The sequence below is a fragment of the Lutjanus erythropterus genome, chromosome 7 (assembly GCF_056507025.1).
Source record: "Lutjanus erythropterus isolate fLutEry1 chromosome 7, fLutEry1.hap2, whole genome shotgun sequence".
NCBI lineage: Eukaryota > Metazoa > Chordata > Actinopteri > Lutjaniformes > Lutjanidae > Lutjanus > Lutjanus erythropterus.
In genome coordinates, this window is record NC_139323.1 from 26,640,255 (window position 1) to 26,651,531 (window position 11,277).

Below are 11,277 nucleotides of genomic sequence, written 5' to 3' on the forward strand. Positions count from 1 at the left end.
TACGTAGCAAAGGCACTTGGGAATTGCAGTTTTTAGAGACAGTCACGAAAATGTTAGAAACATTATAACGTTTATAATATTTTACAGACTTCTGTTTTTCTGTAGAAGAATAGAAGTACAATTAATTATGGGAGAGTAATTACCAACAGTAATTATAATAATTTAAACTATTCCACTATGCATTTATATTGTATATTCCACACTTAATTATGGGTTATCTAATACTTGGCAACCACTTTTCTGCACGTTTATGTATACTGTTCAGTTTTTAATATTTTTTATTTTTCTGACTATTCTCTCTTTTATCTATATTCCATCTTCTATATCTATCTTTACATAAATATATTAAATATACATATGTATAATTTGTATCTGTTTGTTATAATTTGCTTATGCTTATATATAGTTTTATTATTGGATTGGAGCAGCTGTATCATTAACAAATTTTCCTCCAAGGATCACTAAAGTATTTCTGATTCTGATTTTTAATGACAAAAACTAGTGCTCAGCTAAGGTCAGAGAAAAAGATATTTCATGGAAAATTTTAAGTTGATTTAAAAAAAAACAAAAAAAAACAAAACAGTGTCACAAAGTAAATCACTTGGTTCAAAATGTTACTTGAGTAAAACTGACCAGCGACTACCAGCACAAAGCACAATTGATCAAAAGTTCTAGAAAACTGAGGTACATTTCTTTGATCACAAGAAAATCTGAATGAACAACTGAACAACTCATTTGAACAATTCATTTATTGCAAACGTGTATATAATATTTACAATATTAATACCAACATTTCTGGAGAACACATTTATTGTTATGTTTAACTTGATTTACCATGACTTACAGTTCAGTGAAACCACTCCATTCATGGAGTTTCAAGGCAAATAATCCACATCTTCAGAAAGATGTGCACAGACCACCAGCATTTAAATACCGCAGGACATATCTCTAATGTCCAGCAAAGGTTGCTCAAAAGAGGACATCCATGGGAAAGTTCATATTTCACCTCTGTACGTGATACAGAAGCCCATAATGTGGCAGGAATCATGGATCACAAAGCTGCAACATGAGACCAGTTAATGTTTAACAAGCAGGACTGTGAGAGTGCCACCAGTTCACATCTGTCTTCATTTTCGCCCTTTACCACTCTTAACTCCTTTGCCACCCCTTGATTGTCCTTTTCCTTTTCCTTTGCCTCCTTTTCCTTTTCCACCTTTAGCGCGCTGCTCTTTTCTCTGCATCCCCCGCATGTCCTTCTTCATGCGGCTGTCCACCACTTTGAAGGCTCCCTTGATGCCGGGGGGCCGTCTCACCTTCTTACCGGCTCCCTTTTTGGTCACAACATATGTTACTTCTCTCTTCTCCTTCCCCAGGCCTGCTTTCTTGTAGATACTGACAGAACGGCAGAAAAAAAAAAGATGACCAAAATGATTTAAATTGCAATATTGCTAAAATCAGTGATTCACTTGGTTTCATGGAGTTGAAATTTGAGGTGCGGTGGTGATGTCATACCTCTTCAACTGAGCCATCTTCTCCCTCTCAGAGATGTCCACTGTGTTCACGACTGCCTCTGCTTTCTTCTTAGCCTGCTCCATCTTCTTCAGCATCTGGAAGAGTCACAGAGAAACTAATTAAATTAAGATCTACAGAGATACTTTGACTATTGCCTGATTTACACATTCCTTCAACTAGAAGCGTTTTTGTTTTTTGATAATTTTGAATGTCCAGTATGTACGATTTACAGGCATCTATTGGCAGAATATGGCAGAAATGGAATAGAATATTGATAAGTATGTTTTATTGGTGTACAGTCACCTGAAAATAAGAACTGTTGCATTTTTATGTCTGTTAATATCTACAGAGAGCAAGGGTCCTCTTTCATGGAGGCCGCCATGTTTCTACAGTAGCCCAGAGCGACAAATCAAATAATGGTTCAATCTCAATATCCACGCTCAAAGACTTTGTGCATATGTGTACCCCTTTTTTTTCATGTACTTGTCTAATACTGTAATAATATTTTAATTTTATGTTCTTGATATGTATTTGTGTCACTTTGATATGTCGCAAAGTGCTGTCCTTTTCATACCATGTCAGGCCCTTGCAGCCTCTCACACTCAAGCACTACGAGGTGACGTCAGCTAAAGTCTGTGAGGGTTCAGGGCTTCAGGCTTTAAGAGGAACATTGGGGTCGGGCTGTACATACAGCCTTTTACGTGACTTTTGTGGCCACCATAGGTTCTCCTACACGCTTGGAAGGGGAGAATAGCACAAGGTTTTTGTAATCTGCAAGCTCACTGCTGGATGCCACTAAATCCTACACACCAGTCTTTAAAAATTCATCTAACACCTGTACTGATATCAAGCCAGATTTATGTTTTCCATCAGCAGTTGCACCACTGTATTTCTTCTGATCTTACCCTCCTCTTCTTCCTGGCCTTGGCCTCTGCAACTCGTTTGATGGGTCGGGCGTCGATCTCCTTCCATTTTTGTTTGTACTCCTCCACCATCTCCCTGGTGACCGGCACCGGCTTCTTCCGGTGTTTCATCTCATCGTCCAGGAACCACTCCGGTACCTGCCACGGCTCCTCGGAGCTGGCAAACCTGCAGGAGCACACAATCAACTTGCTGTACAGCTACACAACACATTTTTTCTTTTCTTAGGAAACTAAATCTAGTATTTTTACTACAGGAACTGATGTATCGTATATAATCTGTGTACAAAATACTTTGGCCAACCTGCCTCCCAGCTAAGAATTAAATATAATAGAAAAAATGACCAAAAATGAGACACAGACATATGCTTTGAGGGTTGTCTCCCATTTTACTTTTCATTTTAAAAAACGATCCATTTTTTGTCACTCCACCCGAGGAAACATTAGCTATTTATACATAAAAATGACATATATAAATCTGTAAATTACCTGTGGAAGGAGCTGTCCATCAGGTCTCTGGCTCTCTTCTTAGAGGTAGCGATCTGACAGCCCAGAGCCAGACCCTCTGCATCCAGGATCCTGGCTTTCTTACCTGACGACGACAGAACCCACAAACATTCACAAAGTTAGAAAAAATCTTGGTTACTTATGTAACCTTGTTTTGAGATGTTTGTAACCATCTTAATTTGGTTAAATGAGCCTATTAGAAATGCATTTGACAGCAGTTTCTAAAAGTTAGGATTTGTGCAATAACTTTATACTAATAATACATTTTATTATATATCACTTTTCAAAACAGATGTTACAAAGTTTTTTATTAGAGATGAGACTGGATAAATTGAATAAATTACCAATGACAATATGGTAGTAAAATAGTAACAGAAGGTGATAAAAAGCAAGTATGTATATACATAAAGGCACAATTTGTAAGAAATACTTCTCAAGTCCCACAGCGTCTCACTGCCAAGGTAATATATCAATTATATTAGTTGAATAATTCGATTACATTTTTGTATGTTAATTCCACCTTAGAACAGAATTCAATATTAGTGGAGGTCTTTCTAGAAAATGCACATCTGCCCTAACAACACACTTTACACATTTTATTTACTGCTGATTTTAGCAGTAAAGACCTCAGTAATACATATAAAGTCTGTTTTGTCAGGTAATAAACACTATAAATGTCTGAAAACTGATATGAAAGAATGTGTCACTAACACATTTTCAGCCTAGATGACTACAATTCATGGAAAAATAAATGAGAATAGCATCAAACTGTGAGAAAATTATGACTGAAATATTTCACTCAGTGGCTAAGATTAATTCAAAAGTCCTGCCAAAATTAGCACAGTCTAGTACTCACTGGTGCTTTCTACAGGAACAACCTGGAAGTCATCGTCATCGGCCACTCCTGACATCCCAGCAGCCCCCTTGGCCTGCTTCATCTTGGTAATCTCACTGGAACAAGCAGCAAAAAAAGTTTTTTTTTTATTATTATTTTGGTTTTAAAAGAAGCCCCGTATAACAACAAATAATGAAAGCCCATGTCGTCATGATTTTGTGACAACCTTTCAGTCATTAATGCTGTGATTTAGTGATGAATGTCAGAGCAGATCATTTTCACAACACAAATGTTCCTTCTTCTATTCGATGTCTCTTGTGACGAGAGCACAAGAAACTGTCTGAATAGGAACAAGGACTTGCTGTGCCACGCCTAGGAAGGGAGACTGCCATTCAAAACACAGCTCCCATGGTAACGTGGACGCAAATAACAAAAGATCGATTGATTTATTTCTTTTAGTTACCAAGTGTATGAATCAAACTGGATCCACTATATAATATTTTGCACAAAAACAACACAGGTATCCACATAAATGAGGTTTTACTTCTCATCATCGCTGCTGTCATCTGAGTCGCTGTCACTCTCCTCTTCAGCTTGCTGCGATGGTCCCGCCTCTGCCGGAGCAGCCTTCTCCTCTTCCTCCTCCTCTTCACCCTCCTCCTCCTCTTCTTCAGCTTTCCTCTTTTTGCCTTTTTCTAAAAAAAAAAAAAAAAAAAAGGCACAACATTTTGTCAGCACTAGATTTAGCAGAGCCATTACCATTTTGGCAAGCAATTTTATGTATTGTATATTTTATTACCTGCTTGTTTGTTCTGAAGCCACTCTGTCTGTCGGAGCTCGCTCTCTGCGTCTCCTTCCAGGTCGATCTCAGAGAAGATGCCCTACAGAGCAAAAGGACGACAGGGTATCAGTATTAATGTGAAAGATGACACAAGTGACCAATCATCAGATAACAGACTGCATAAATGAGCATTACGTATATCATATTATGGGAGCAGAAATGTACAAACCTTGCTGAACCACAGGTTGGTCTCTCGTTCTTTCTTCTCATCCTTTCCTTCTAGTTCCACCAGCAAACCACTTCCCTGCCCTTCATCCTCCTCCTCCTCTTCTTCAGCGAACTTTACTCTGGACAACAGACACAAATAGGCAGATAATCAAAAACCAAATAAGAGAACAATTTCAATCTTTAAACACGTGGCTTCTGGTGGTCTTAACGGCTACCAACTTCTTCTTTGGTGCTTTTCTCTCCAGCTCTTTCTGTCTCTGCTCCACATCTTCTAAGTCTTCGTCATCTAAGTCAGAGGCCAGGGACATTTTATCTGCATCGTCATCCTCTTCGTCAGACAGGTGGAGGTCGTCGTCTCCCTCTACCAGGTTGTCTGCTTCCTGCATGTCCCCTTTGGATATATCAGCCAGCACCTGATGGAGAGAGGAGTAAACGAAAGGAACATCAAATTAGCATCAGTAAAAGCTTCAGTTGTAGGGATGGCAATTGAGAACCGATTCCAAACAGTCTTATAGGTCATAATCATATTTCATATGCTTTTATTGATGTCAGCATGTTTCTGACAAAACAATGACGTCAAACTTGGCTCTGCCGATGGAACTGTTTTATAATGACTAATCATTTTTGTCACACTTTTCATCAGCTATATTTTTTCACTGAAGACAACAAGACAATAATCAAATAAAGATTAAGTAGGGCAGGTCTGAAATACATACATATTAGCATTTTACTAAATAAATACAACCATAGATTAGCAATTTGCCCTCATGTATAAGAAACAAATATGTAACAGAAGAATGCACAAAAATAAAGAAATCTATTATACTTTATGTTAGACATGCAATGGGAGAAAGGAGCAGAAATGCAGTATACTAAATGTTAATAACAGGTTAATAGAGGTTTCCTCCAGGAGTATGAGTTTGGAAATTCTTGAGAAACATTTAAATAATGCATTATGCTACATCTGAGTCAACAAAATCTACTGTAGATTTACGATAATTAACAACTAAGTGGCATTTTAGTCAAAAGACTGATGAAAACCGGATCAAAACTTGCTGTCAAAATTAACACCGAAACATTGACAGAGGTGATACCAAATACAGTAATAAAGTACTATCCATAAAGGAAGTTTTTAAAGCAAGTTAAGCTTTGATCAGCTAACAGCTTGAAGTACCCAACGGAGATTTGTCTGTACACAAACTGTTTACCAGCCCAAGAGGAATGTTTGCATCTGTGTGTGTGATTTTCACCGTTTGTTTCTTGATGGTGCTGAGGGAGAACATGGATGAGTCGCTGGTATCAGCGATGGAGACGCCAGGCAGGTCCATCTTCAGCTCCACCCTCTCCCTCTGCTTCCTCCGCTCCTTCAGCACCTTCCTCTTCTTCCTGATGGAGCACGATAGTCATATAAACTCTGTTTTCTTAAGAAATATCTAAAACGGCGATGTCATATTTTTCCACTAAAACCAAATCAAGGGCAACCTGTTGGAAAGACGCTACGGCAAAGTGCTGCTGGATCAGATTCACAACCTCGTCTGTCAACATGTTTATTATCTAACAATCATCCATACGTAGATTCTGTAATGAGGAAGAGGAAGACCAGATGCATTTGTTTTTCTGTTGTTTGTTCTAAATTTACACCTTCCAACATTATATTGGGAGGTCTGGACAAAGACTGGTCCCAGATAATAAATGCAATTGTTTTATTAGGTAAAATATTTAAATTTTAAGCTCAATCAGGAACTAATCTGCATTCAGGTCATCTAGAAAATACACTGTAAAGCCAATTTCTATTGGAAAAAGTTACTGCAAACCATTACAAAATAGAAAAACCTCATATGAAACTGCTCTAGCGAAGGGTTTGACAAAATAAAACCCTAAATATCCTACACTCTACCTATCATGTGTATTTCAATTACTAATTGTATTGGGACTGTAAATCTCGTTTGAATTACTGAAGAGATCCTTTCAATTTTATGTTTTGTTTTAATTTTTTCCCTGTTGGTTCTTCTATTTTTATTTAACTGTATTTTGATTTGTGTGGTGATGTCTTCATACCGTCATGAGTGTTAAATTTATTACTGACTGTATGACTGTGTTAATTAAACAAATTTAAACAAAAAGAAAAAGAAGAACTGAAGAAAAATAGAAGGAAATCCATCATCGTATTTGGAATTGAGCACTTTAACTCTTTAAACAAGCAACAAGCAGTCACAGAAAGTTACAGAAAAGAGAGAAGAAAGACACCAGTAATCCTGTGTCGTACCGTTTGAGCTCAGCCACCTCCTCAGCTTTCAGTTCTGCCAGTTTCTTCTCCATTTCTGCCTCCTCGTCCTCCTCTCCCTCCTCCTGCTCCTCCGCTTTCCCTTTCTTCTTGTCTGGTTCTTCGTCCGAATCACCACATTCTTCATCAGAACTTAAACTGAAAAAAAGATAAACAGGATTTTTTTAATCTTCTGTCAGGCAAAAACGTGGGAATATTTCAGTGGCTTTTCGTAAGTGTGCTCTAAAAAGTTTACTTGATCTCCTGGTTGAGCTGTTTGGCCGCCATCCTCAGTTTTTTGGCGAGGTACCTCCTCAGCTTGGACCTCCAGTTCAGCAGCTGGCTGCAGATGTGACGACGGTGGAGGAAAGAAGAACACACAGATTCATGCTTGAGTCATTTAACTAATGCACGAACATCAGCGCTGGGATGGAGAAAACTTACCGGAGCTCTTTGCGGCCCAAGACTTTGATGTCACGACAGCACTCCTTGATCTCAGCACTGGTAGCTGGGTGAGACTCCAGGTCTTCATCATCAAAAGTGATCTGAATCAAGAAGGGAGAGTGAGAATGGCAACACCGGAAAGTTTTCCTTTGCTTGATGTTTCTGCACTGTACTGAGAAATGTGCAGGGTTCATACACATTCATACATATTCTTCTACCTGGAAATTACTGGAATTAAACTCCATACTTCTCCATACTGCATAGAAACCCTGAACAATGTCAAATACTTGTTTCCAGAATAATTCACCAAACATCTTACTTAAACTCTTCAACATCCTGATGTCCAGATGAAATTCAAGTTTAACACGATACTCTATGAAATGTCAGATAATGTGCAGACTTCCAGCATCCGCCCTCTTCGACAAGTAAAAGTCATGCAGGGGTCTCACCTCGCTGGCTTTTGCTAGGAAGTCTACGGCGTTGTCGGCTTTCAGAAAGTCTGTCACTGCGAAACTGTGGTAGAGCGTCAGATCACCGTCGGCGTACCCCTCTGCCTGGAACACATGAGCAGCTGCTCGGTCAGTGATGCACACAACATTTAGAGTTGAATGTTTACTCTTCAGTAAACACTGTAATATTTAGGATTGAGGATTATCAGATAACAGCAAAGCATGTGTAAACAGTTACCCTGGTAATCACAGGAAATTATAAAAAAGTCACATTTGGTGCTCTTACTGCGACTCAACAGTTATCTTGAAATGATCTGTCAAACACTGCTCATTGATTATTCCATCATACAGTGTACATGCCTTTGGTTTCTTGACAGGAATCAGGTCCCTCACAGTTTTGGCCTGCACCTCCACCTCTTTGAACGCATGTTTGGGGTCAAAGAACTTGCTGTCAATTTTGTCTGGGGCGATAAAGCCTAGTGAGGGAAAAAAAATGGTTCAATATAATCTGCAGAAGCGGCTGACAGATACGAGACTGTAACGTGTAGCTGCCACTGACCCTGACAGATGACGAAGATCTCAGCGGACTCGTTCCTAGATGCCTGCGGTTTGGTGGCCTGCACCTTCTTGAAGAACTGCTGGAAGATCCAGAGCAGCGGCTGATAGTCTTTGGAGCGGAAGACCTTGGTGACAAAGGTGCCTCCTTTGGTCAGGAACTCACAGGCCAATTTCAGGGCCATGAGGGTCAGATGAGCTGCGGGTGAAGCAGGGAACAAAGTGAGACTGTGGGACATCAAGACAGGTGAGAGTTCGGGGTTGTAAATCACAGGTTTCATCATGATGCAAGATTATATTGATCCTTTGGAAAACAATGCAATATTTTCTGATATCACAAATATGTGAGAGGCTATCATATGACCCTTTAACACATCAGTTACAGAAGAAGCTGCCACTCCTTTCTTTTCTGTTTTTGACCATAAAAGGAAAAAACAACACATAAATAACTATAACCAGTTAAGTGCAGTAAGGTTTACTTTAAATTGACTCCACTAACACACATAAAACATGGCCTAACAACAACAAAATTTAACAGAAGTATAAAATTCAGCTCAAAAATAACTGTCAAGGTTCATTAACAAAACAATTTTTATGCTTTAACAGTTCAGGACACACGGCTCCTAATAATAAACACACCGCTTCCTGCTATATGAAAGGGCTCATTTTATAATAAAAGTCGAGTGTTTGTTTAAATTTCAGCCAAATGTCTTGAAAGTTTTGCTTCAGTGGCACCTACCTTGTGAGAAGGCATCATATTGCCAGTTGGCTCCGACATTCGGGGCTCCGTCATTTAACACAACGTCGACCTTCCAAGTCTGCAGTTCCTTTCGTAAAGCCTGCATGTGGGACAGACAGGATCTCACTGAATAATTCTATGTTAAGAACTATAATATAGTTTCAAAGAAATCTGATCCTCGGTAATCAGTGCAGCTATCTAATGCCACGACAAAACTCTATCTCCACTGTCTTATTTTTGGCAGGGATATTAAATTTGTTATTATATGCTCATTAGCGTTAGCAGCACTGCAGCAAGGGCACGAACATCTCCTTTCCTTCAGTGATGCACTGAATTCTGCAGCAGCTGCCTCACCTGTCTGCATTTCTCAGTGGTGATGTCTTCTTGCAGCGCCACCACGTTGGGGATGGGCTTGATGGGCACCAGGTCAACACCTGACAGGAGGGAACATTTTTTTTTTTTAGAAACTTTCCTCACAAGATTTCAGTGATTAAAATAAGACTGTATTTGAAAAAGGGGCTTCTCCAAACCAACCACTGAGATCAAAGCAATCAAAGCAACTGAATTTAAAAGCCTAAGCAGAGGCAGAGCATGATGAACATGATAAATATATGAAGACACACTCACCAATAATGAGACTTGATACAGGCATAAACTTGGACGCCACCTGCAACCTGTAGGCAAATTTTGAATCATGAGTGTTTTCATTGTGCTGTTTATATTCCACATCGTACATAACGCTCATCTGTCTGTCGAGGCAGAGCATATAAAAACACAGTCCTCCTTGTGACTTCAACACACCGAACCTTACTCCAGAATCTAGTAATGTTGCCTTTCTTTGGTAAAACATAAGAGGAAATCAATGTTGTCAAATTATTATTCAGCAGATTTTATCTTCACTAGGGATAAAACAATCAGATTTACATTAAACCACGATAAATCCCTAAATATTAGTATTATTAATATAAATATTTAGTTTTAAAACTTAAATTATCATGATAATGCTGTTGATTACAGCGCTTTGAAAAGCTAACAGTAAATACTGTTCAGCATCAAAGTTCAATTCAAATTATGATATGAAATTTTCATACCCTTTAAACCTCTTATCTTCACAGGTACTTTTGTGCTATAAAAGCTGCATACTATCTGCACAGGATGATAAAATGTTTGGCACCGTCATAAAGATATAAAGAAACCAGAAAATATTCACATTTAAATTGGAAGTATATTTTTCTTAGAAAAGTGCTCAAACCAATTAACCAATTAGCAAAATAGTTGACTCTTGATTTCATAATCAATTAATGGTTGCAGCTCTACTTTCAGCCCTCGACATGTATAAATGATCAGCATGTGATCGGGTATTGATAGGCAGCTCACCATCCACCAGGAGCAGCACACAGGTCGATCAGAGCTCTGGCTTTCTGCAGAAACTGAAATTTACGGTTGAGCTGGATGAGTTTGAAGGAGGAACGAGATCGATAACCTGAAAAAGACGAGATATGATTAGACAGCTGACACTCTCATACCCTGATCATACACGCTTCTTTTAATGTGTTTAGCACACACTTGCTAATGCTAATCTACGTCCACGCATACACACTCAACTTTTCTCATCTTTTCTAGGAGTCTTACCTGTTTCTTTGGCCAGATGATAAAATTTATCTTTTCTGGTTTTTCCGACTTTGAGTTTCTTCCCCATATTTGTCGCTTCGGTTTTACACTTTACACTAACACAGAAATATCACACTTTGTCGGGACTTAAAGCAGCCAAACGTCCATGAAAACAACACGTGTGGCTGTACCGTCGCACACATTCAACGTCACACGTCACGTGAGTATTTCGTCTTCGGTTCGTTTGTGCCCGGTGTTTACGGGACGTTGCTGCTGCCACCTGCTGTCCGATTCACAGAATGCAACAGATTGAAAGACCTAAAATTGTACCTTAAAGGGATAGTTCACCCAAAAATAAAAATGTAGTCATCATGTACGATTGAGGATTGGGTTTATTTTGTTATTCTGAAAATGTCCAAAAAAAACATAAAAT

General features: G+C 38.9%; 1 protein-coding gene across 1 annotated transcript; it reads right to left on the reverse strand.

Annotated features, from left to right (window-relative positions):
• Positions 1-731: 731 nt before the first annotated feature.
• ftsj3 (FtsJ RNA 2'-O-methyltransferase 3) lies at positions 732-11,052 on the reverse strand. The gene is made up of 21 exons (XM_084723373.1): positions 10,866-11,052; positions 10,611-10,716; positions 9,861-9,907; positions 9,588-9,667; positions 9,234-9,333; positions 8,499-8,693; positions 8,300-8,415; positions 7,940-8,044; positions 7,491-7,591; positions 7,303-7,389; positions 7,050-7,205; positions 6,034-6,169; positions 5,003-5,196; positions 4,785-4,902; positions 4,574-4,655; positions 4,319-4,469; positions 3,796-3,890; positions 2,922-3,024; positions 2,418-2,601; positions 1,513-1,607; positions 732-1,392 (listed from the first exon to the last, which is right to left on the reverse strand). The coding sequence occupies exons 1-21, from the start codon at positions 10,930-10,932 to the stop codon at positions 1,128-1,130; spliced, it is 2,583 nt and encodes an 860-aa protein (XP_084579499.1). The 5' UTR covers positions 10,933-11,052; the 3' UTR covers positions 732-1,127.
• Between the last annotated feature and the right edge of the window lie 225 nt (positions 11,053-11,277).